Source organism: Mchenga conophoros, linkage group LG3 (genome assembly GCF_057382185.1).
Source record: "Mchenga conophoros isolate Kocher_MC1m ecotype Shallow Benthic linkage group LG3, M_conophoros_male_GT1.1, whole genome shotgun sequence".
NCBI lineage: Eukaryota > Metazoa > Chordata > Actinopteri > Cichliformes > Cichlidae > Mchenga > Mchenga conophoros.
In genome coordinates, this window is record NC_140528.1 from 40,427,671 (window position 1) to 40,453,769 (window position 26,099).

Below are 26,099 nucleotides of genomic sequence, written 5' to 3' on the forward strand. Positions count from 1 at the left end.
CTTTTTTTCATTTCTGTCACTGACACCAAGTAAAGCCAGCCCTCTTCCTCTGAGCACCAGCTTTCTATTGGTTCAGAGTGGTGGGGACCTGAAGTTTTACTTAGTATAAAGAAAAAAATTACTCTGCAGTATCATTCACGTCTTAAGACTGGAACACTATGATTCACATTTTACATTAACACCATCCTCACACATGTTTATATATGGACACTAGAGCAATGTTCCCTCTAAGCTGCGCACGTGCGCAATTGCGCACTGCTGGCACGGTCTCTGCGCACAGTTGCGCACAAAAAAAAATCTAACCTGAATTGAAATTAAAATTAAGACTTTAACAATTCTGTTTTGCAGTGTTAGTCAGTAAGTGACTGGCTGCTCCTGTATGGGATTAGAACGATGCCACCTTATCCCATAGTGCAGCCAATAATGCGATTCACATTCGTATATACGCATCTAATCGACGTCGTTGACAGGCTATGACAGCGTCCTTATGTGCCGACACCGGTGTTTTAGCTAGCAAAGCGACGTGGCTGATGTGGAGCGAAGCCAACGTGTACATTGGAGATGTGAGCAGGACAGACGGAACAATTGACGGAAAAAGTGTGAACTTTATACCAGTTTTGATTTTGTGTTGATAGGCCACGTAAAACCAGAGTTGTTATACAAAATATCTGCAATGTTTGGTTTTCTTCCTGAATACTGTCGTTGTTTATATTTACTGCGGGAAGAAACGTTCTATAAGAAAAAAGTCTCGAAAGCGCTCTGCAAAAACAAAACCAAAAACACCCCCACCCTTTCCTATTGGTCAAAAAAAGTACCATGTCGACCAATCAAAAAAGGATATGGCAAGTTGTAAAGAAACGGGGGGAAGTTTTAGGAGTGACGGCGGTGTTTTGAGATGTGAGAGATTTGCGACGTGTAGTTAATGTTATCACTCCCTCCAGTTAATACACGACACCACGGTTCTTCATTCACAGATGGATTTATTCTTCTGTCACACTTCTCCTCAGAAACACCATAAAATCCACCGTCAAACTGTTATTACATAAAAGTACAGAATGACCAACATAAATATTACAAATAAACATTTAAACCCAAGTTAACAAATACGCGATAAACAAACACAGTTAACGTACCTCGCTGGCTGCACGTAACCGTGAGGGAATGAGTCCGCTTCAGGAACAAAACTTAACAAAAATAATTCCCAATTTCTTCTTCTTTGCAGCTTTCTTTTACTTTAAACTGCTTATTTATTCCTTCTTCTGCCTTAGTTAACTTATTAACTTAGCTTCTTGCACATGCTTTTTACTTCCCTTTACGTCACTTAAAAAGGCCTGTGTGCAACACAGAATGAACCTTAGTTCCTACCCCAAAAGGAACAATAAATAAAGAAAATAAATAACATAAATGAACACAATAAATTAAACAAACTGACATAATTTACATTTATGGCAGTTAAACTCCCACCAAATCTCAACTTGAGATTTCTTCACAGATTTGCATCTTCAAGTTATAAGCATTTAGTTTAACACATGCTTATTATTTGTCTTTGGATTTTACGTCCTTGGATTGCTGTAAATTCTTGATTTCACTGCTGAATACTTCTGTTTGGACCAATCTGATTAGGAAAAGTTCAGCTTGTTGTCTTTCCTCAACACTTGTACTTCCATTGAGTTTGGGACTAAGACCCTTAACTTGCTTAGCATGACGTTTAAGACAAGCAATAGCCTTAACAACTCTTTTCCAGTCAGAAAACTTAGTCAGGCAGTCCAACAATGTTCTATTTATCCTTGCGCTGGTGTTGAGCACCTGAGCCCTTCGAAGTTCTGGATCAGTATCACTAACCTCTCCCACCTTAGCATCTCTTGTGGGTAGCTCCCTTTCCCACAGAAAGTCTGGGCCAGTGAACCAATTTGAAGCAACGAGCCGATCTGCCGATAACCCTCTCGAAGCATGGTCCGCCGGATTGTCTTCGGACTGCACATGATACCACTGGTTGACATCTGTGGTGGCTTTGATTCTCTGGATCCTATTTGCCACGAAAACATGAAAGCGTCTGGCATCATTATTAATGTACCCGAGAACAACCTTTGAATCAGTCCAATAATATTCCTTAAGGTTGTCTATTTCGAGCTCATGTTTTAAGATGGCACCCATCTTCGCAGCAACCACTGCTGCAGACAACTCAAGCCTTGGAACTGTTGTGACCTTAGTGGGGGCAACACGTGCTTTCCCCATGACAAGTGAGCAGTGTACGCTGCCATTAGAGTCCACTGCTCTTAGATAAGTGCACTCCCCATAACCTGTGAAGCTAGCATCTGAGAAGTGATGTAACTCGTACTGCTTGACATCTATGAAGCTTGCTGGTATGTAGCACCTCTTAATCTTTACTTGACACAAGTTATGGAGATCTTGTAACCATGACTGCCACTGTGATCTGCACTCCTCTGAAAGTGGTTCATCCCAACTAGCTTTCTCTCGACTCAACTGTTGCAAGATCAACTTCCCACGCAAAACAAACGGTGCTACGAAACCCAAAGGATCGTAGATGGAAGCTACTGTGGATAGCACTCCCCTTCTCGTCATTGGGTGTTTCTTGACAGTTACTCTGAACTGAAAGTCATCAGAGGATACGCACCATTGCACGCCCAGTGCTCTTTCTAGGAGTGGCTCCCCTAAATCTATGTCCAGTTCTTTGACACTGTCTGCACACTCTTCCTTTGGTATTGACTCCAATACCTTCTTGCTGTTGGAAATGAACTTGTGTAGTCTAAGCTTGCCTGTGCTGCAAAGCTCTCTTGCTTCCTTGATCAGCTTGATTGCCTCAGCATCAGACCTTACACTCACCAGTCCATCATCAACATAAAAATTTCTTCGGATGAACTTGACAGTGCTTTGGTTAAATCGATCTTGACCTTCTGTGGCTAGATGTTTAAGTCCAAAATTGGCACAGCCAGGTGAGGAAGCTGCTCCAAACAAATGGACTTTCATCCGAAAAACTGATGGCGGAGACTCAAGATCACCATTCTCCCACCATAAGAACCTCAAGTAGTCTTGGTCTTCAGGCTTTACATGGAATTGATGAAACATTCGTTCCACATCACACATAATAGCGACTGGGCCCTTTCGAAATCTACAAAGAACTCCCACCAAGGTGTTTGTGAGCTCTGGCCCTGTAAGAAGGTAGTCATTCAATGACATGTCTTGAAATCTTGCCGAGCAATCAAAGACCACTCGCAGTTTCTCTGGCTTTTGAGGGTGGTATACGCCATGGTGGGGAATATACCAAGCTGATCGTTTATCAAGCTCTTTTTCTGGGACCTTTTCTGCTTCACCACGACTGATAATGTCTTCCATGAAGTTCATGTAGTCTCTCCGATATTTCTGGTCTCTCTTGAGCTTCTTTTCCAAGCACATGAGGCGTTGAACAGCACTTGGCTTGTTATTTGGTAGCTCTGGCCTGCTCTGTTTAAAAGGCAGAGGCATTTCAAGATGTCCGTCTTCTTTGTGCTTAATTTCTTCTTTCATTTTAGTCAAAAACCGGAGATCTTCTTGCGAGAGATTTGTCTCTTCTCCAAGCCTTTCACTGAAGTCAGATTCCAGCACCTTAAGTATGTCTTCTGGAGCAGTCATCTCCTTAATTCTTGTTTTGCAAACATAATGAACTTCGCTCTTCAACTTACTTGTTACTTTGGGTTCAGGGGTCACTTGCTTTACAATGATGCGGTGACTTACTCCTATTGCATCACTGTAGTGTTCACCTGGATCACCATAGCTCACTATGCTCCAGCCTACGTCAGTTTTCTGTGCGAAGGGCTGGTTGTCCTCACCACATACAACTTCTCTAGGCATTAGTGCTTGTGGACAGTTATACCCGATAAGAAGACCGATTTCACATTTCTTCGGCGGGGCAATGTGTTCCGCAAGATGCTCTAAATGAGGCCATGCCTTTGCAGTCTCTGGTGTTGGAATGTGTGTACGATTGGCAGGTATGAATTCACGAGTGTAGACCGTTGGCACTGTGATCTTCTTAGAAGAAGATAACCCTCTTATTTGTAGACCTTTGAGTCTTTTGCATGGTACAATTGTCTCCTTGGAAGACATTGTAGACAGCTTCAACTTGACTGGCTCTGCATTAACATCAAGAGCATCTACCACTTCTTCAAGAATGAATGAAGAATCACTTTGTGAATCTAACAGAGCATAGACAAGGACTTCTTTGTTTGAATCACTTGGCATTGATGCATAAACAGGAACTATTGCTGAAGTCTGAGCACTGTTACCATCATGCACAACTCTATTGGATGTGGTTTCGTGAGTGGTGTCTTGCGGCGATTGTGGCTTTCTTTCTTTACTGCAACTTGTCTCGTCATTTTCCTTTTGCTTTGAGCGACCCTCATGTAAGCATGTGGGGTGGCGCTTTGAGCAGGTGTCGCAGACCATCCGGTTGCTGCAATGCTTGGATTGATGGCCAGGACTCAAACAGCCAAAGCACAGTTTCTCACCTTGTATGAACTTCACTCTGTCAGCAACTGGCCTTGCAGTTAGTCTACGGCACTTGTGCAAGACATGCCCTGTTTTCTTACAAAACATACATGTGCTTATGCTCTTCTCAGTGGTGTTAGTTGTAAAAATCCTTGCATTTGCTGCTTGGTTCTTAGAGGTCACTACATTCTGAGGTTTAGATCTTGTCCTTTCTGGCTCCCCTTGCCGCAAAGCATAGTAAGATGTAACAGGGTTACAAGCAATACTAGCCTCCAAAGTCAGGAAAGTTACGAAATACTTGAAATCTGGGAACCTTCCATGCTCCAGCTGATACTGTGTGGCTTTTCGGTTCCATCTGCTGCTTAACCAATCAGGCAACTTGGCTGTCAGTTTTTGGTTTTCAATGCCATCATCAAGAATACGCAGACTCTCATTGTGAGCCATGGCACATTCACAACTGCGTAAAAAGTCTACAAATTTCCTTAAGTCAGCGCTCTCTCTTGATGCTATCTTTGGCCAGGCATGTAATTTGTCTCGGCAGGCTTTGGCAATCATAAAAGGCTGGCCGTATCGCTCATTGAGGAGTTCCCATGCAGCAACATATGCAGTATCTGAACCAATCAGAAAATAACCTTCTAATGCCTCTCTAGCTGCTCCTCCAACATATTTCTGGAGGAAGAATATTTTCTCCGAGCTTGGAATGTTTTTCTTTTCAATAAGAGTTTGGAAGGATGACGTCCAATGATTAAACTTGAGTGGATCACCACTAAAAACTGTGGGCTCTGGAATGGGTAGCCTATTTGCTGATATAGCCTCAGCTAAGACCTTCACGAGCTCTCCTGTGCTATCGTGGAGCACATGTGTTAGCACTGCATCCTTTGGTGGTTGTGAGTGCTGGTCCTCAGTCTTCACCTGATTGAGTGGCTGCATAACCTTATGTAGATCCAGGCTCTGTGCAGCATTCCCTTGGGCTGGACTGAGCTCACTCTCATCATATACTTGAAGCCTTGCTTTGGCTGCATTCAGCCTTTTCAAATTTTCCAAACGCTCAAGTTCTCTCTTTAGGTTTTCTACAGACCTTCTTCTTGCAGCATTCTCTTCTTGCTGTTTCTTTAAGAGAGCAGCCTCTTGTTTCTCTCTTTCTAGCCTACGTTCAGTTTCTTCCCTTTCTCCTTCAAGACGACGAGCTAATGCTGCTGCTTCTTGGTCTGCAATGATCAACCTCTCTTCAGCTTCAAGGTTTTGCAGTTTCTCTTCGTGGCCCTCTTGTTCAGCCATAATCTGCAGTACAGCCTGTGTAGCTGCATACTCGGCAGCAGCTTCTTGTCTTCTAAGTGAAGATACGTTTGAGTGAATAGAAGAAGCTTTAGAACCATTAGAGGCAGGAAGTGAAACACTGGAGGCTGACGATGAGAATACAGAACTATTATCTGGCCAAATCAACTCCTCCGCTGTTCCCTGCATTTCAGATTGAGCATTTTGTACTACAGTCTTTGTGATCGAGATGCAGTTATCCATCTTGCGACGCATGTCATGGGCTGGTTGATCAATTCTTCTGTAATCATCATAAGCAATGTTCAACTCAGATAATTCCCTTTGAATACTGGTGATGTGTTCTTGTAGGATGTCACTAGGATCCTGTTTTAATACAGATCTTTTAGCTACCTTAATCAGAGCTTTCCATCGTTCATATTTGCTGTCAAAGCGAAGCAATAGCCCTTTGATTTGCTCTTTCTGAAACTCTTTTCCTTTTTCTGTTAATGTTCGGGCTCTTTCACTTCTACGAGGCTCTTCAGGTGGTGCTATATTTTGCCCGATATTTGATTCACCTGTCTGTTCTAACTCAGTCTCTTCTTCCGGAGCAGCTACTGCACCCTGAGCTTCTTTACTTGTATGTGACATTTTGATTATTTAGACACAGATATACACAGGCAGCATAGAAAAGCAAGCTGCAACAACATTTGTGAATACTGAAAGAATGAGCTTAACTAAATGAAGTCACTCTCATTCAAATTAGCCCATACATGTAGAATATTACAGAGTAAGTACACTTAACAGAGTTCTTAAAAGATACTGAACCATAAATACAAACTGAATTTCTGTCAAAATGTACAAAGTTTACTTCTGCCCTTTCAGAGCCAACTATAATTATTCAGTTGAACATGAATTTACATCTCTTACGTAAATGCACATTCATATACGTGAAACAGCGTGGCTGCCAGGCTATACACAGTTCCTTTTAGTTTCCAACTCTTGTATCTGTGTTCCCGTCTTGATGAGCTGTCGAATTTGCGCTGATAGGGCGAGTCTGGGCAGGTCCGAGTTTGACTATCACTCCCTCCAGTTAATACACGACACCACGGTTCTTCATTCACAGATGGATTTATTCTTCTGTCACACTTCTCCTCAGAAACACCATAAAATCCACCGTCAAACTGTTATTACATAAAAGTACAGAATGACCAACATAAATATTACAAATAAACATTTAAACCCAAGTTAACAAATACGCGATAAACAAACACAGTTAACGTACCTCGCTGGCTGCACGTAACCGTGAGGGAATGAGTCCGCTTCAGGAACAAAACTTAACAAAAATAATTCCCAATTTCTTCTTCTTTGCAGCTTTCTTTTACTTTAAACTGCTTATTTATTCCTTCTTCTGCCTTAGTTAACTTATTAACTTAGCTTCTTGCACATGCTTTTTACTTCCCTTTACGTCACTTAAAAAGGCCTGTGTGCAACACAGAATGAACCTTAGTTCCTACCCCAAAAGGAACAATAAATAAAGAAAATAAATAACATAAATGAACACAATAAATTAAACAAACTGACATAATTTACATTTATGGCAGTTAAAAGTGTGTAGTGTAGTCAATAGTTTTGTTGTGTGTCAGAACAATGAGGCGACTGCTGAATGTTACAGCTGTTAAAGGAGTGATACATCTCCTGTTGTCAGGCCTGCGGGTATCAGGCTGCTGTTCTCCTTTATCTCATAATGGACAGAAATATTTTTTGGAGTGGCACAAATAATTTGTGTGGCATCAAATTTGATGCAGAACAGCTGATTGTTCTGTAAATAGTTTGAAATGTTTATTTAAAAACACCTTGGCTGCATTTAAAAAAAATAGCTGCAAAAAACTTTGTTTGCCAAACTGAGTTACTTTTTTGGAGAAGTAACTATATAATTAATTGCCCAACATTGGTCATTATATGCTGTACTCTCTCCGAGACCACAGACTCATAATACAAGTCAGAGCTTTGTAAGAAAAAAAAAAGTTGTGTTTTCAAAATTGGAGTTCAAGTTATTTTTACTTCCAATAGTGTTAACGTACTACACAGGTCATGAACAAGATTTTTTTACATTTTTATTGTAAGTGGGCTAAAGCAGTTAATTAAAAGTAGTCTAAATGCTGTAATTTGATTATCTTAATAAACCATGTAACTTGGATGGATTCAGTGCGGCGTGACCACAGTGCACACGTCTGATGTCGCTCAAAGTGGTCCAAGTTTGTATTTCTGTGAGGTGTTATAATATACTTAATACATGAATGATAATAATAAGACCTTTTATACTTTTTAGGAACTGTATAACAAACACTTTAAAGAGGAGAAAAAAAAACACAGTTTTACTTAAAAAAAAAACAACAACCAATTTTCAGGTTCAGTTCACATCTCGTGGAAAATTAATCAAATACAAACTATCTCACGTCATCTCAGTTTTCCAATAAATAAAACACAGCAGCCTCTGATGGGCCAGATCTTCCAGATCATCTGTCACTGAGGGATAGCTCAGTAGGTAAAGTGGTTGCCCCATGATCGGAAGGTTAGGGGTTAGAATCCCCTGAACGGCTACCCCGAGGTACCCTTGAGCAAGGTACCATCCCCACCCACTGCTCCCCGGGCACTGGTGGCTGCTTCACTGAGTGAATGGGTTAAATGCAGAGAAGAATTTCCCCACGGGGATTAATAAAAGTGTACATTATTATTATTATTATTATTATTTTAAAAAAAAGAAAAACTTGAATATGTCTTCATCAGCTATGTCGGCAGGTTCAATTTCAAGATGACCCAGTTTTACTCCTGTAAATACAGATATGTTCACTGTGATGGGTCCATCACCAGGGCCCTGTTTCAGGAAGCCGGTTTAGAAAACTCAGAGTGAAAAACGATACGCAGGGTTGAGTAACCCCGAACTGTCCAACTCGGAATATTCGGTTTCAGAAAGGCTGATAACAATTAGTTCAGTCAACGGGGAGTTGCTTTAACCCCAAGTTAAGCGCGCGCACGAGGATACATAAAGCCCTGGAGACGGAGGGAAAGAAGGCGCGGTCAATGTATTTTACAGCGCTTGAGGCCGAAATTCTGATGGCAGCATATGCCGATAACATGCAAATTTTGCAGAAAAAAAGTAACACAGCCTCAGCTGCAAAAGAAAGTGAGCATGCATGGCAAAACATAGCCGACAGAGTCAATGCGTGAGTGTTAATTTAAACATTGATCTAGGGATTTCCACCCATTTAACACGTTATTTTATCATATGTTATTTTATTTGTTATTTTATACATTTTATTTTGTGACGTGATGTGAGCGCAGGTGCAACCCAACAGGCCCCCAACGTTCCTGGCAGCAAGTAAAAATGAAATATAAAAATATAGTCCAAACAGGTAAGGTGTAATTGTATTATGAGCCATAGTGCTTGGTCTGTTTGTCCCATGTAAATCAATTGCAGTTAGAGGCTACATTAATTTCCCCTCTGTAAGCACTTATTGAAATTATCTGAGCACATTACAAGTACATATTTGCTTACTCTGTATGCTCAAATGTGACCCGTTATAGCCAACAGAAAAAAAGCGGAGGCCCGAAAAACAGGTGGGGGTCCTCCACCACCACCACTCACAGAGGCTGAGCAGTTGGCCCTCAGCCAAAACAGTGGGCGCCCTGTGGCCGAAGGCATCTCTGCGGGGACATCCTCTGAGTCAATAACCCCGCAAGACACAAGTGCCTACATAGGGGGTAAATTCAAAATAATACATGATGTGCATACATCCTGTCTTCACAGTCACCTTTGCAGTGCTACTCATTCATCTGATAAACTCTTTACCATAATGGATTATTTTGTAGTGAAGTTATTTTCCGACTGATTTTGCCTTCCCTCAGTCTTGGTTGTCTTTGAGAGCATAATGACAATGAAGTGTAAGGTGATTGGTATGTTTGTTAATTGCCATTTGGTCCCTTGTAAGTTATGAGTGACCTGTATAAACCTCATATTCTATCAGTTGATGGTGGTGGTGTACTGCATCTGGTGCAGCCTCCTGTTGAGCCAGACCAACATGCAGTTGTGAGTAATACTCCACAGATTATATGAGTTTACAGTAGAACAGCAATGTTGTTAATTTCTTCACTACAGGAAAATAATGAAGAAACATTGACAGCTGTTACAGAGGAGGAAGCAACAGAGACACTTTATGAGGTTTACATCTTACAATGGAAAATATAACAATTGAATAAAATGTGGTACTATAATAAAACCATGGACTTTCTATGTCTCTAACAGAGTGATGATGGAAATGAAGAGGAAGAGGGTCCAGCCACTTCTCCATCAATCCTTTCCTCAGTAAGATGTTCAGCACTGATTTACAACCAACCTAAGTAGGCATGTACTATGAATGTCAATGCTATTTTCTGCATTTCATTAGCTCCCTGTAAAGCAGCTGTACAAGACCTATTTGATCAAGAAAATAAAAAAATGCGACTTGGAAATGGAACACTTCAAGTAGCAAATCCAAAAGACCAAGATTGAGATTTTACTGCTGGAACATCAGTTAAGGGTGGGTGAAGTGGTCAGAGATGGACGAATTATTTCAGTGTTTAAACAACATAATAATATACGTATTGATACTTTGTGTACAGGAAACACAGGCAACCAATAAAGCCAGTTGAACAAAAAATCTCTTTATTCTTCTTTCAACATGTTGAGGTGATGGGTCAAAGGAAATGATTGTGACATATGGGGTCTCTGACTGCGCTTCCATCTTGTATGTCCGTGGGAGGGTCAGGATGTTCATGGTTTGGATCACTGCTGATGTTTGGTTCAGAAGGACAGTGTTCTCCTCTAATTGTGGCAATGTTGTGAAGAATCACACATGCCACAATAATATCACATGCCCTTTCTGGGGTGACCCTGAGTTTTTGCAGGCACTGTAACCGGGCCTTAAGCATTCCGATAGTCATTTCAATTCTGGCTCTTGTCCTGCAATTAGCCAGATTATATCGCTGCTGTGGGCCCGGTTCAGGGTCAGGGTAAGGGGTAAGCAAATAGGGTAAACATGGATACCAAACAAGTAGCCAGTGAACTCTCCTAAGACAGAAGGATACACTTCAGTTCAAATGTCCCTGAAGCAATTGATCTTTATATATTTTAAAGTATTCTCAACTCACCATGTCCAAATTTTGTGCTCAGTGTACATTCACGGAATATTTGTGAGTCATGGACAGAGCCTGGCCACTTGGCTTCCACATTTGTGATAATGTTGGCAGCATCACATATGATCTTCACAGTGCAGAGAACACAAATTAGCATCCATTACTATAATGGAATAATTTGTTAGTTTGAAATGCTACAGGGAACTATGTACCTGCACATTAATGCTGTGGAAAGACTTCCTGTTCACATAGTCTCCTTCATTTACTGAAGGAGCAATGATTGGAATGTGAGTACCATCTGTACAGCCAATCACGCCTGGGAACCGTGAGAATAAATGTAAAATTTAAGTAGTAGTCCAAGTATCACCACATCATAAATTAAGTTTTGGTCATCCTGATACCTGCAATTTTGTGGCATCCCTCTTTGATAAATCTTGTGGGTCTATGACCGGGGAACACCACAAACGAGTACAGGAGACGTTTCAGTGCAACTGTAACATTCCTGACTGCCCGACAGACGGTAGCCTTGGAAACGTGCTCAGCGTCACCAATATTATACAGAAGGCTCCCGTTTGCAAAAAACCAAAGTGCAATACAAATAATATGCAATGAACTGAGAGCATGTCCACGATGTGTCACATGCGTAATATATGGCCTGAGGATGTTATTCAAATAAATTATAGATTGTGCTGAGAAACGGTAACGTTCACACAGAAAATCATCAGGAAATGATAAAATGTCCAAACGCGCTCTGATCACTCTCTCCCGGCGGAGAGCTCTGCGGAGAATTTGGGCTTCACGATCTACTGGCTCTTCAAGGAAGTGGCACGCCATGTCTGACACTTCCTACAGTCAGGTTTCTGACAAAGGGGCGGAGACAGTCAGGGTTAGTTGTGGTAAACCTGCTAGGGGGCAGGTTAGCTTCACGGCGTGTGTCGTCATAGTGACTCACTCAGGCTTCATCTGAACTCGCTTTGTGAAACCGAAAACCCAGAGTTTTCGTTAACTCAGGGTATACTTACTCAGAGTTTGCACTAAACCAGCTTCCTGAAACAGGGCCCAGGAAAGGATAATGTTTCTTTTTCTTTCACCTTTCTGATTTCACTGAATCTTTTCCCAAGTGCAGTTTACATTACTATGATTGCATATTGCAAATGCTCACATTTTATGTGATTGCTTGCTCTGAGCTCTCTTGGGAAGGGACAAGAGAGAATGTATCTTTCTGTAGTCTCAAAAGTGATTTTGTGCTTGAGCACCAAAACATCCTGAGGACCGAAACAAACCAAACACAAGGAGCCAGAAACAAAAAAAAGTGCAAACAAGGGAGCCCGGAAAGCAACATAACAAAACACAGGCTCACGACAGGCGCAGGCAGCCAGGAGAAACAGTTCACACAAAGTTCAGGGGGCCGGCCCGGAGGCTGACAGCACGATAGTCCAAACCCGGGCAGTTCAGGGGGGCGGCCCGGAGGCTGACGGCCCAAGAGCCCAGAAAACAGTTCAGGTGGCCGGGCAGGCAGGAGACACCGGCCGCGACGGAGTAGTTCAGGAGGCCGTCCATGATGGCAACGACGTCCAGTCATCGGCCAGACAGGACGTGCAGGACGAGCAGGCCGGACAGGACGTGCAGGACGAGCAGGCCGGACAGGACGTGCAGGAACATTGAGACCTCAGGAGCAGACGAAGCTGAACACTCGGAGGCTGGACCAGGCGGAGCTGCAGAGGCTGGGGCTGGACCAGGCGGAGCTGCAGACTCGGAGGCCGGACCAGGCGGTGGAGCCGGTGGTGGCTGAACGGCCTTGCCAGAACCATCAGCAGACACTGGGACGTGCTGGCTGGGTCCTCCCGGACCCCCAGCTGAGGAGGCAAGAGGCTGAACGGGCCCCTCGGACCCTCCAGCGGAGACGGGTGGCTGAACGGGCCCCTCGGACCCTCCAGCGGAGGCAGGAGGCTGAAGCGGTTCCCCGGACCCTCCAGTGGGAAAAGACGGCTGAAGCGGTTCTCCAGAACCCCCCAGCAGGAACAACAGGTGGCAGAACAGAAGAGTGAGGAGAGGAGCGATGGTGGCGTCGTTTCCTTCTGAATGAGGGAACTGAAGCTGGCGGAGAAACGGAGACCTCTTCATCGTCCGACCACATCGCTGCCAGAAAAAACGCAGGCGAACGAGATCCCGGCTGGTGCGGGGAGGGAGAGGAAGTCCGCGGCAATGTTGAGACAGGTGGAAAGAGTGTGTTGTCCTGGGGCAGCGGTGGGGAAGATGTAGTGAGTGAGAGAGCAAGTTCACCAGCCTTGACTTGCTCTCTCCAGGCAGCAATGGTGCCGTCCAACTTAGTGTCCTTAGCAAACTGAGAAAGCTGAGGGTTATGGCGAATGATGGCATCTCAGCCCGACAGCCATACTCCGTAAATCCTGTGACTGGGCAATGCGGTCAAGCAGACTCACCATCTGCATCATCTCGCCGTTGAACTCCGAGGAAAAGGAATCTGCAGGGTCCATGTTCTGGTCGCGATCCTCTGTTAAGTGACGGCTATGTGCAAACAGGAATAGGACCCAAGATGCAGACTCCAGAGACAAACTTAAACCAAAACAGCTTTAATATTGAACTCAAATATAACATAACTGGAAAAAAGTCAAAATAAACTAACACCGGCAGACTGACAAAACACACAGCAAAATAAACGGTAGATCGCAACACGGACACAGAGAAACACAGGGCTTAAATACACAGAGGGAGCAATCAGGGAATGAGTAACAGGAGGAAAACACAGCTGGGACAAATCAGAACTGACGAGACCAAAGAAGCCTAAACTGAACACATTGAGATAAGACAGAGACCTTCAAAGTAAAACAGGAAACACATAACACAGACTGAACAAAGACACAGACTCACATGCAGGCACTACAGAGGGAACAGAGACGTGGGACCAGGGCAGACACAAACACTGACTGGACACGGGGATATAGGAACTAAGGATACACAGAGACGCGAACTAGACAAGGGGATGCAGGTGATAGGGGAGACAGAGCAACTAAAGAAGACAGAGACATAAACCATAAGACAGAACTCAAAGAAACCAAAGACTAGAAAGTATAAATAACATAATAAACTCAAAACCCCTGGGTCAACGACCCAGGCATCCTAACAGTTATGGTGATGCGATGGTCATCTTATATCTACCACGAAGTGCAGCTTTTCAAGCCACTCTGAGGTTTCCAGTTGGGATAGGGGAAGTTTTCACATGTTTCACACTCGCAGCAAATTGTTTTAGCCCCTCTCCCTTTGACAGCCACCAGACTTTGTCTTGCAGCAAGAGATTTGATGTGAGAATAGGTGCACTGATAATTTTATGAATTGTTTATGTTTTTATGTATTCTCCATCGGTGAATGGATGTTGTGTCTTACTATCTCATGGGTTACCAGAAAACTAGCAGCAATAATTGCATTTCTATTGAACAAGGTCTAAAAAAAGCATTTGGTCTGCTTAGCAGTTCCAGTCTCTCTTTTTGTGTTTGTCTCCAGCTTGGTGCTTTTCAGCAAACTTGGAAACGTCTTGCGACACTGCAATTAAAAAAATGTTATTAAACATCGGGCAAGTCAGCGTAATAAGTGGTGAAAGCAAATGAATCAGTCCAAACAGAGAATTACACACCAGTTTCCCCCTAGAGTTTTGTTCTTCGGATTAATCCACGGTTAGCTTGCTGGAGCTCTCTCGTTATTAGCCACTGGCAGGGAAAACACGGGAGAGCGAGAGGTGTGGTAGACGGGGTGGATATTTTTGTTTTATTAATACATTTAATAAAACTGGGTATAGAATAAATAAATATAAAAATAGTTTGTTTAAAATTGTCTTAGTTATATATTTTTTTTACCCCGAAAGATTCCGGCAGCCACAGCTAGAAGAGGGCAGGTTACCGACCTCTGAGCTAAAACAACACTCTAAATAGATACCAACCCTGCCCTAATCACCAGAAACGGAGAAAAAAAAAAGAAGAAAGCTTTAACAGTTCTTTATTAGCAAAACATGACTTCTTATAAAAATATACAATTACAGATAAAAAAAAAAGTTTATTCATATTTGAATGTAAAAAGCAAAAATACAACTCGAATTCCAGAGAAGTAATTTAATAATTAATTAATTAATTTAATTTGAACAAAATGAAAACTAAGACTTTCAAAAAGCATGAGCCAATATTTCATTCACAACAGAACATGAATAACACTCTGATTGTGTTGGACACTTTTGTTTATGTAAGATTGTTTTTTTATTATATTGCATTGTGTTGTACATAAGATTGTTGTATTTCATCCATTGGGTATCCTTGTTGGTCTTCAGACAACAATTCTGATGGCTAAAGAACCAAATGGGACAGGCAAAAAAAAAAAATGTTGTATTTCTATCTTTTTATCTCGAGGGCTGGGGGCTGTGGGAGCATTGCAATTTGAAATTCCTGTGTATGCTCTGTGCATATGGTTTTTGCCAATAAAGCTGACTTCGATAACATGAATGTTTAAACTGAGATTTTATACTTTCAGGCACTAAATGAGCTCATTTCAAATCAGATGCTTGCTCCAGGTCTCAGAGTAGTTGAAACAGGGGCCTGTTTGTGTAGCATCTCCTCTTCTTTTCAAACCAGTGTGAAGATGTCTGAGCATTGAAGTTATGACTTTCTGGAGTTTTGGTTTGGAAATTCAGTCCAATTCTTTCCTGATATAGGTTTTCATCTGCCGAAGAGTTTGTGCATTTAATTAATTATGCGTCTGTAATGTTCTCTATAGGTGAAAGATTGGCAAATACAAACGGCCTTCCCTGAACTAGACATCATCTGAAGGGTAGTAGATGGTAAATGGCCTGTATTTATATAGCGCTTTTCTAGTCCCTAATGACCCCAAAGCACTTTACATATCCAGTCATCCACCCATTCACGCACACATTCACACACTGGTGATGGCAGCTACATTGCAGCCACAGCCACCCTGGGGCGCACTGACAGAGGCGAGGCTGCCAAACACTGGCGCCACCGGGCCCTCTGACCACCGCCAGTAGGCAACGGGTGAAGTGTCTTGCCCAAGGACACAACGACCGAGACTGTCCAAGCCTGGGCTCGAACCGGCAACCTTCCGATTACAAGGCGAACATTTCTAATGTTAATTACGTTCTGTTGCTCTAAATCCTTTATAGCAATTTTAGCATTCATAGTTTTAAAATTTCTCAGTTTAAACATTTCTTATGTTAATTACGTTCTGTTGTGAATAAGTTATTGGCTCATATCAAGTGAAAGTCTTAGCTTTCATGTTGTTCAAATTTATGAAACGTCACAACTTTTCTGGAATTCAGGTTGTATAAAGAACAACAAATTGGAGGCTGAGAGGAACGGAAAACCTACAAGCTACTATACTATTAGGATAATGATTTTGTATCATACAGTGAATTCATTGATTGATTTACAAAGTTCTTCTTATTGTAAACAAATCCTATGGAAACTGAAGATGAACAAACAATGTAGTTCACAGAGTCTCTGACAGACAGCACAGAGACTGGCACAGTCTGAACAGGTCTGATGATAGTCAGAGAAATTTGACATCAAAGCAACTCTGGACGTGTTCGATGTTCATCATCAATTCATGGGTCAGAGTTCAGATGGAAAAAGTTCTGAGAGGTTTCAAAGCTGTTGTGGTTCAGCAGGAGGCTGGTACGGATCCTGTCGCTGTTATTCTCTAAAATGCAAAAGCAAAAGCAACAACAAAAAGCAGACCTAAAACTAGCACACTGCCTTTCAGTCCAACAGATCCTCCTCGCTGACCTGCAGGTGAGAAACAGGTGTGAGATGTTAGCTGTCAGGTAGATCAGTGTTTCCCAAACTTTTGGAGCCACGGCGCATATTTCAAATTAGAAAAATCACACGGCACACCACCAAACAAAAATGTCACGAAAAGCATGTTGATAATTCTTTCCCTGCATAGCAGAAGTGGCTTGATTTGTCCCCAGGATACCTTTTCTTTTGTTTAAATTGCTTTCTTCTGACCACATCTCGTGCTAGGGCCTTCATCTGTGTTGGGATTTTCTCCAGGATCCAGGTAAGATTGACAAATTTTTCTTTTCAAATATTTATTGCTTTTATGTGCTGCATTGTCACACTCACAGCATGACAATTATGTAATTTCCTCTGTCTTCTGTTTTACTGGCGACACATTTAATCAGAGCAGGTTGCATTGCCCTCTAGTGGAAGAGAATGTAATTGTTCTGCCAGTCACGCCATTTGCTTAGAGTACCAACCAGGTGAAACCAGATCATCTTCCACGACAAACCTGTGTGCCGCAGCACAGTGGTTGGGAAACACTGAGGTAGGTGATGAGTGAAGAACAGAACAGAATCCATTTCCTCTTCAAACTGCTGTCAGACATTATCTACTGCACTCTGATCACATCACTCAGACCAGCTGCTTTCTACAAAGTCTCATCAACAACATCTTTAGAAACAAACATCAACAACCAGGAAGCAGCTTCACCTCTGATCACACACACACTCAACTCTACTCACTCACCTGGAGGATCAACAACACTCAGGGTGATGTTTGTGATGGACTGCAAGGAGCGTGTTTCTTCCAGGAAGACTTGACACTCGTATGTTCCAGTGTCATTAATCGTCACATTCTTCAGAATCAAAGACACGTTTCCATCCTTCATCTTTCTGTCCTGCAGATCCACCCGGTTCTTAAAAGATTGATGCTGGTTGTCTGGATCAATGTTTCCATCCCGAAATAAAAGAACATATTTTGGCTGCAGGTCAGGTCGGTGCCACTCTACAGTTAGGATCTTGCTGTTGTTTCGAGCTCGACATGGCAGAGTGACATTCTGTCCAGACTCAGCTGTGATGGTTTTCTGGTCTGTCAGAGGAAACAATACAAAGCAGAGAGGTTATAGGTCAAAGTACAACTGTTCACTGTGCGCTGGTTTATGTACAGGTGTTTATGTACAAACATAAACACCTGCTCATAGTGTAATTTGTGAAACAAAATAAATACAACAGTCGGAGAATGAAAAATTCAGGAACCAAATCTTTTATGAAGCCTCTTAGTGTATTTCTGATTTACTCACTCTGTCAATATAATGTTTTATAGAAAAATTACAAACTATTTTAACATTCCTTTCTCTTAGCGCTGTGACTTTAATATTTAGCATGAAAAAAAAATCCCAAAATACAAAAAATGCTGTCAAAACAAACAAACAACAAAAATAGTAGATCTCTAAGCTTTGATAGCAGACTTTTCTGATTTCTTGTGCAGCATCATACAGTGTGTTCTTGTGTTTGTCTACGTCTACAAATCTCCACACAGGAAAGGAAGTGACCCTGACTCAGTTCTGCATAATCAGTTTCAAAGCCACTAAACTATGCACGTCATTTTTTCAAAGACCCCTTCACAGCAAAGCTTTCTGACTGCAGGAGACCCAAAGCCTAATTAACTTTCAACTGCAGCTTTGGCAAATGACATCAGTGAGACACCTGACCTCTTTGTGCTTAATTTAACCATGTTTGTTACTGTTTGGGATTTGCCTTCGATGAGCCTTCAGAAAAGTGTTCCCAGTCTCTGCAAATTTGTTCCTATACAGTGCTACCAAATCCCAAGTGCACAATGATTGACGTGGATGAAACTGTGCAGTGGATGAATGCAGATTGTTTGACAAATGGGTCCAAACAGGGAGGGTGAAACAGCAGATTTCACAGAGAAACATTTCATTGTTTTAAACACCGGTTTCACTTCAGCTATTTGTATGTTATAAGTTTACCTTTATCTGCAGCTCAGTGAAGGACCAACAACAGCACAAGCATGAGTGGCCCACGGGCAAACTGTACCGCATATATATCTATGTCTATCTAGATATCTCGTAACAATATATCTCTTCCAATTAATATTGTGCAAAAGATTGAATAACTGACATCAGTGTCTACTGTCGGTCTACTGTTTACTATCATAGTGTGTGCGTGGATGTACGCATACATTTAGCCTACATATACACATATATAGTTTAGAACTTTGATAGGTTATGTTTAGGATAAAACATAACCTATCAACCCTGATTATGTCATAGTCAGGGTTCACCAGCCTCTGAGTTTAAGATTAGGGCCAGCGATCCTGAATAAAACATATATATATATATATACACACACATGTATGACAGAGAGAGAGATGGCTAGGTACAGCCGTTGACCGATGGCCGTACAAGGAGTGAAACCTGCCCATTCGTTCATTTTTATTACTGGCAGCCACCAGCCCCTCCCCTACACTTGCTGTGCCTGTGCGCTCGCGGGGCTTTTAACATGGAAGAAGTGTCAAAAATAAAAATAATCAAAATCAACAGTCAAATTAACGACATGTTATCAACATTAAAGTGAGATAAAGTGCAGCATAAATGTCACATGTTGCAGTGCAGCAGGCAGCCCTGCACAACACACTTCTTTATTTTTGTCACACCGGTGACATTAAGAGGGCGTTGTAAGTCTGTCTTTCACTCAGTGTTGCCAACTATATTTAGCAAGCTTTCAGACCCCTTAGCGACTTTTTTTTTCTAAAAAACAGTCGCTAAAAAAGACGTGAAAGCGCGTATCGCTTTTACTCTCAACAAGCAGCGGGTGCTGTCAGTTCTTCTTTTACTCTTTTACTCTTATGCTGTTTTGTGGATCACAAGGTTTAAAACTACTTATAAACACACACAAAGTAACTCCACCAGAGGGCCTATTTCGGGTCACTTTTGCCGGTCCAAGCCCGGGCAAAGGAGCAGGGTTGGAATTGTGACATTAAAAAAACAATAATTGCTAAAAGAAATTTAATTTGTAGTTCTAAATAAACTCTAAATACATTTAGGATGTTTTTTACTCACTTTATGTCTCTTCCACGATGTTATTTCTCTCTCCAACAACACAATTAGGGTTACAATTAGATTAGCATGACCAATTATGCAAATTAGGCGTAGACGTCATTTAGCGACTTCTAGCGACTTTTAGGACAACCAATAGCGATTTTCCTTACTGAGGAGTTGGCAACACTGCTTTCACTGGTTTGATTTTGACAGAGAGGAGGGCTGGGTAGCCGTAGTTTTTGTTGACCGCTGCACAACGAGTTTCCCCTTGTTGCATTAGAGCCTGTGATGTTTTAAGAGTTTGAAACGTGAGCCGATCACGTTGCTCTGTAAACTTTTCAAGCACTTTAATAAACAAGCAAGCAATTCCACCTCTCGCATTATTGCGTTAAGTTGACAGCGCGTCAGGCAAATAGGCAGGCTCAGTCCCCGCCCTCTAGCGATTGTGGAAGTCGCTACACTCCTCTTCTTTTCTCTTTTTTTAAACTTTGAAAACGGGTTGTGTGTGAGACTTTAAATCAACAAAATATAAAATGTACATTTTAAATTGTTATTGATCCCTTTACCCCGAGTTCTAAAGTGTATATTAATTTTTTTACTCTTAAATATTTATTGTTCGTTTACTTGCACTGCTGTAACTGGGAGCCTCGTCGTCTCTCTATATACTGGACTGTATGTAGCGGAGATGACAATAAAGTTTACTTTGACTTCAGCAGCGAGCAGGCGCACAGAGGGCTCTCGCGATCACTTTTCATGTATAGAAAAACATCGGTGCAGATTATAAGTCTGTATCATGATGTCTGGTGTTTTCGTGTTTGTTGTTTTGTTTTTATTTTGTTTAATTTTGCGAGTTGGTTATAAGATGCTGCTCCAGCCAGCCAGAGAATCCCCCGCCGCCCCGCCATCTCCTCTCTGCGCCGCAAGCAGCAGGTGCACCTCGCAAACGGAGAGCGCCCTTACTCCCAGCAAATGTGCGATAGAAAACCGATGGGTGCCTATGCCATCCCCAATATGCGCTGGCATGATGTCGGGACAGCATGAATACGAGCAATTTTTATTTATTTTTTTTCTTGCCCGTGATGCCGCCCCCCACCACGATGCCGCCCCGGGCAACCGCCCGTGTCGCCCGTATCTAAAACCGCTACTGGTTACACCTGCATTACACTAACGGACGTGAACTCCACGAATCAATAGAAAACCCACAGTGATTTCCTTTACTTTTCTCTACCTCAGTGGGAAATAGTTTGGTTCTAAATTTTTGAATCTCACCTGCAGAGACAAACACGAGGAGCCCCACAGACAGGAAACAGCAGAGAGATGTAGACATTTCCTTGTTAGTGCTGATGATCCGACACTTGTCCAAAGGCGCTGGTATTTACTGTAAATGACTGAGCCTCAGTATAAAGCCTGACTAATTAATTAGGTACTGAAAGTTATTTCCCGTGAAAACAAGCACTTCTCTCGCTTATGCGATTGGCGCTTTCAGATGCATTGTCTTTGAAAAGGAAGTAGGAAATCTGAACTATCGAATCACAACACTACATCAGCCTCTCGTGACTGATATCTACCTCCAATCAAACTTCCATCCATCAGCCTGCACTAGTGCAATGCGCAGTAGTGAACCTGTGGGACTGCCATTTTTGCTTGTGCTGTTTGCGTCTGTGTCTGAGCCGTGCGCCGCCTCCTTCCGTGAACGTGTCGCCGCGGTGTGCATAATGTGCCTACACAATGCAGGCACAGCGCTGTACTGTTAATGACATCCGAATGAGTTTCCCGTTCTACGGAGCAAACAAAGCCTGTTTTATTGTTTCATTTTTTTCTGGCCTTCTCACTTACTTCTGCTTGAACTTGGTGAACGTCTCATTTCCGAGGTAAAGGGAACTTGATGCTTTAGATGTAGTGATCCAGTGAGAAATTCAAGCCATTTATAGGAATATAAAAAGTTATTAAATGCAGTACTGTGCAACAATGTAAAGCATCCTTTCAGAAGAGTGAAGATTATCAGTAACATTTACTCAAGTAAAATTCACTGAAGTTCAACTTAAATATACTTTAATTCTGTTTAACATTCATAGTTAACATATGAAGAGATCAATGGATGCAAACTAAGAAAACTAAAAAAAAACTAAAAAAAAAGTGAACGCTCATCAGGAACCACAGTGAAAATATGACAAAAATAAACTGACAGCTAGAAAACTATTTTTCTTCCTTTCCTGTGCACAATTCCACAGAATGGCATTAAGTTTACTTCAGTTTACTTCATTTCTCTGCGCTGGCAGTGATAAACACAAGCAGAGAAAGTGTTTGTGTTCCAGTGATTCTTGAGATAAGGGACAAAACATGTCTGGCAGATAAAACCTAATTCTGTGGTTAAAAATATGCATACAAGTGTTAACCCAACTGCCTAAAAGACAAACCAAGGCAATGTTTATACAACAAAACTATGGCTTTGCATTTTTATAAATATATATTTATTTTAAATGGTACATTACCAGTACCTTAAAAGTCCATTGTCCAGAAGCAGGTGTGATAATATTAAAATATAAAAAAAATTAAAAGTAATGTAAAATTAAACATCATGGCTCTCGTCACGAAGTATTTAAGTCAATACCTTATACAATATCAAAATATGACATCGAAAATTTATTTTTAAATATTTTTTAAGTGATTAAAATCGTGTTCAGAGTTTTTGTCAACACCGTCAGATTTTTTCAAAAGTACAAAAAATTCAAATCATTGTGACACTCTGAGGACCCCTTTACCACTTCCTGTTTGATGCACTTCCTGTTTGATACACATGCCATGAGGTCACTGCTGTGATAATTTGTTTGTTTTTATTTCATTTATTGCACACCTTTCTGATAAAACTCTGTGTCACAACCATAGTGCGTCAACACCAAAGTCGATCTAATCCAAGATTTAATTATTTTTTCTTGTAAAAAGAGCTTAATTTAGGTAGATTGTTGAGGCCATAAGCAACTGATGAAAAACAAGATGGCTTCTGTCAGAAAAACATGTGTTATGAGAAAAAGTCGGGTATTTTGTCAACACCATCAAATGTCCACACCATCAGGATTTTTGTCTGACGGTGTTGACCCTTTTTCTAATGGTGTTGACAAATGTCACAAAAGTCTGCTGTTCACCGTTTATATTAAGTAATTTTTTATTTATATTTCAGTCATATTACTTCCTGTGCATTTTACTGATATTTCTGCTTCACAGATGTGTCAAATATTATCAAATTTGCCTTATCTTGAATCTCATTGTTTATGTATACAGTATTAATCCTGTAGGAAAATGCTTAGTCCTCTGCATTTAACCCATTCACTCAGTGATGCAGTGGGCAGCTACCAACCCAGGATAGCCTCTGTTCGTTGGATTTGAACGCCCAACCTTCCGATCATGTGACATCAACTGAGCTATCTCTGCCCCGAGAGTTGATCTTTAAGTGATGATGCTTCCTGCTTCCGGGCCCAAACTACTCTGTGTTTATTAAGCCTGTTGTGCTGTTAAAATGTTTTAATGCTTTTTATCGTATTCTATTACATCTGAACAAGCCCCTAAAAACAGCCAGTGATCACTGTCAGCCTAACCATCGGGAACCCTCACGTTAACTTTTATCAAGTGGAAAAAAGTTAGCATTCATCCTCCAGCTTCACTGTGTTTATGTTATGCTAACACAGCTGTGTCGCCAGCGATCACGTGGCACATCACTACATACCAGCTAGCCCAACTTCAGTAACCTGACAATAGTCACTGCTGTTTAGTTTTCTGTCTCCATTTATGTTGGAAGTGGTAGCAGAGCTGGTGTATCATGTTCAGGTGGAAACAAGCAATCTAACTTTAACTCTGTTAAATTTCATATATTCTGTTTTCATGGATGCCTGGATGTTACACCTGGTAGAGCCACACACTGATCATTTTATTAAAGATGAAGGAATTTAGACAGGTTGTAACTCTCAGTGATGCCGCAGAGTTCCTTTGACTTTGGGATCTGCAGCGGAGTTTGGACCTGGAAATGGCTAATGACATCAAACTTAATGGCCGGATAGCATTTCTATTGCTTAATGCATAATTGTGTTGTGAATATTCATCCTTAATCTGTGAAAAAGCATAAGGTTCAGAAAAGTTATAGTAATTACAAAATGGTACATTTCAGGCTAGAATGGCAAAGGGGAAGCTGCCCTTAGAGGAACGAAAGAGAAGGAACAGGGAGTATCAAAAAAGAAAGAGACAAAATTAACAGCCAGCCTGAGCTGAAGAAAGAGTTTCTCATAAAGGAAAGATGGAGAAATAAAGAACACCAGTGATCTGAAAGGAAGAGAAAAAAGGCAGAAGAGAAGGTTTTGGAAGAAAACACAGAGACAAAAGGAGAGAAAGTCCAGCAGGGTCGAAACACACAACCACAGAGAACTTTAGGAATCAAGGAGTAGTAGGCTGGTGAACTATTAAGATGTAGAACTTGACATGTGCAAAAACAGAATTGTTATGATGTGTCTTGTGATATTACGAAGGTTGTTAAGGTTTAATTGTCATTTTGAAAGAAATAATATCTTGTTTTCTACTAGTGTGTCTCCACCGTCAGCACCTTGTCAACTCCATAACATGGAGTTTTGGTTTATTTTTCCTCTTTTGGAGAACCATATAGTTTCCTCCCTCATGATCTTCTAATAAAAATACGTAATTTTCTCAATAAATGTGTAATTTGCATGCTGCTTGATATGACTGTTTCTTATACAGATTAAATACAAGCTTCTGAAAATATGTATGACTGTAACTGGCTGCGCGCACACAGCATATATGATTTAATACATAAAATAATTTTATGTATTAAAGAACATATGAGAAAGCGCTTCACTTTAAATGTTGGCCTCAGATGTGATGATGATTTCTCTTAAATTCTAACGTTAATTGTTAATTGTTATGAGAAAAGGTTGGTGTTAGTGTACATTAATACTAACATGGTAACATTGCTGTTTGCGTCTTGATACATTCTCAATCATCCAGGAAAGTAAAGTAAATAAATAAAGTAAAGTAAATCTCCAAAAGTTGTCATGAGAATTTGCATAATTAAGATTAAGGAACTGACAGGGTACATCTGTCACCATCTTACAATGCTGTGATTGCAGCCATTCCCCAACTCTCTGTGAATGCTGCTCATGGCCATTGATCAGTGGTCTTTGATCAGTGGGTTTTGGTCAGTGGTTAATTGAGTAACTAATGATCAAGGAACTGACCTCCCAGCCCATTGTTCCTTCAGTGGGCTGGTTTCAGTCATTATGGAAATGTACTGTTTATAAGATTGGGGAAAGGAAAGAGTGTGAGGATAAGGAAACCCCACCATGTTCCCAAAGGACATCCCAGATTTACCCCTCCTGTAACAGAAAAAGCCTGTAACAAAAGCCAAAGGTCTACTGGGGTCAGCAGGGGAGCTGGCCCCAGGGAGGGGTCACTTGCCCCTCCCTTCCTTCCCTCCCCATCTCCAGCTGCCTCCCTCTTCCCGCTCCACCACAATCACCCACACATGCAGGGCCTTGGGGGTAAAGGTGTGTCACCAGGGTGCAGGGGAGACACCCCCCCGTCCCCCTCTGTCCCCTTCTGGCTTCTTGTGCCTCAATTTTATCTCACAACTTAGACATTCACATTACTCACACTCTCATAACACATACATATAGGTTTCCCCCTCCAGGGGCAAGGGTACCTAGACCTGGTTTGTAGAGTACGCTTGGGGAGTGTGATCGTGTGTACAGCGTCTCTTTATGTCTGTCTCCACGTTGGTTGAGTGTGGAGTAAGTGCATATGAGAGCATGAGGGTGGGAATGGATGTTTGTATCTGTGTGTGCCTGTTTGTCTGTGTCTATATGTCAGGTTGGGTATCAGACGCCACCTCTCTGGGGACATCTCAGGCCCTCCAAGGTTTGGAGGCCTATCTCCACCCACCACCACTTCCCCTGCCAGTGGCGGACTCCCTCAGACATCGGTGCGTTGGTGGTTCTTTGTGTCCGGGGATGGGCGTCCAGGTACACACCGGCTCACTCCTTGGTGGCTGCTTGTTGGGACCTGGAGCCTGGGGCTCGCTCGGGCCACTTCAGGGGTGGGGTGCCCTCGGCCTCTCGGCCTGGGGCTCGGTCACTCAGGCACGGCTGGCTGCCGGCAGAGCTCACGGACACAACCCCCCCTGGCTTTTGCTCCACGGCTGCTGAGTGAGCCCTCATCTGGGACTCTCCTCAGCTCTTTCTGGGACAGTGGCGCAGCTGCCCCTCTGTTGGTCTTCCTTGGTCTCTTGTGTTCTGGGGGCCTCTGGATGTCTGGAGTTTTGATCTCCTCCATACCTG

At 42.0% G+C, this 26,099-nt stretch overlaps 1 protein-coding gene across 1 annotated transcript; it reads right to left on the minus strand.

Moving 5' to 3' along the window:
* Positions 1-14,899: 14,899 nt before the first annotated feature.
* LOC146578639 (ICOS ligand-like) lies at positions 14,900-21,392 on the minus strand. Its single transcript, XM_085269138.1, has 3 exons — positions 21,034-21,392; positions 17,451-17,792; positions 14,900-16,709 (listed from the first exon to the last, which is right to left on the minus strand). The coding sequence occupies exons 1-3, from the start codon at positions 21,089-21,091 to the stop codon at positions 16,624-16,626; spliced, it is 486 nt and encodes a 161-aa protein (XP_085125264.1). The 5' UTR covers positions 21,092-21,392; the 3' UTR covers positions 14,900-16,623.
* Positions 21,393-26,099: the final 4,707 nt, after the last annotated feature.

Excerpts from the sequence above, each read along its gene's own strand:
- LOC146578639 (XM_085269138.1), bottom strand. The coding sequence starts at position 21,091 with ATGTCTACATCTCTCTGCTGTTTCCTGTCTGTGGGGCTCCTCGTGTTT. Across the intron at positions 17,793-21,033 it reads CCTCGTGTTTGTCTCTGCAG|ACCAGAAAACCATCACAGCT; the intron begins GTGAGATTCAAA and ends TTCCTCTGACAG. Across the intron at positions 16,710-17,450 it reads GAGTGTTGTTGATCCTCCAG|GTCAGCGAGGAGGATCTGTT; the intron begins GTGAGTGAGTAG and ends TCTCACCTGCAG.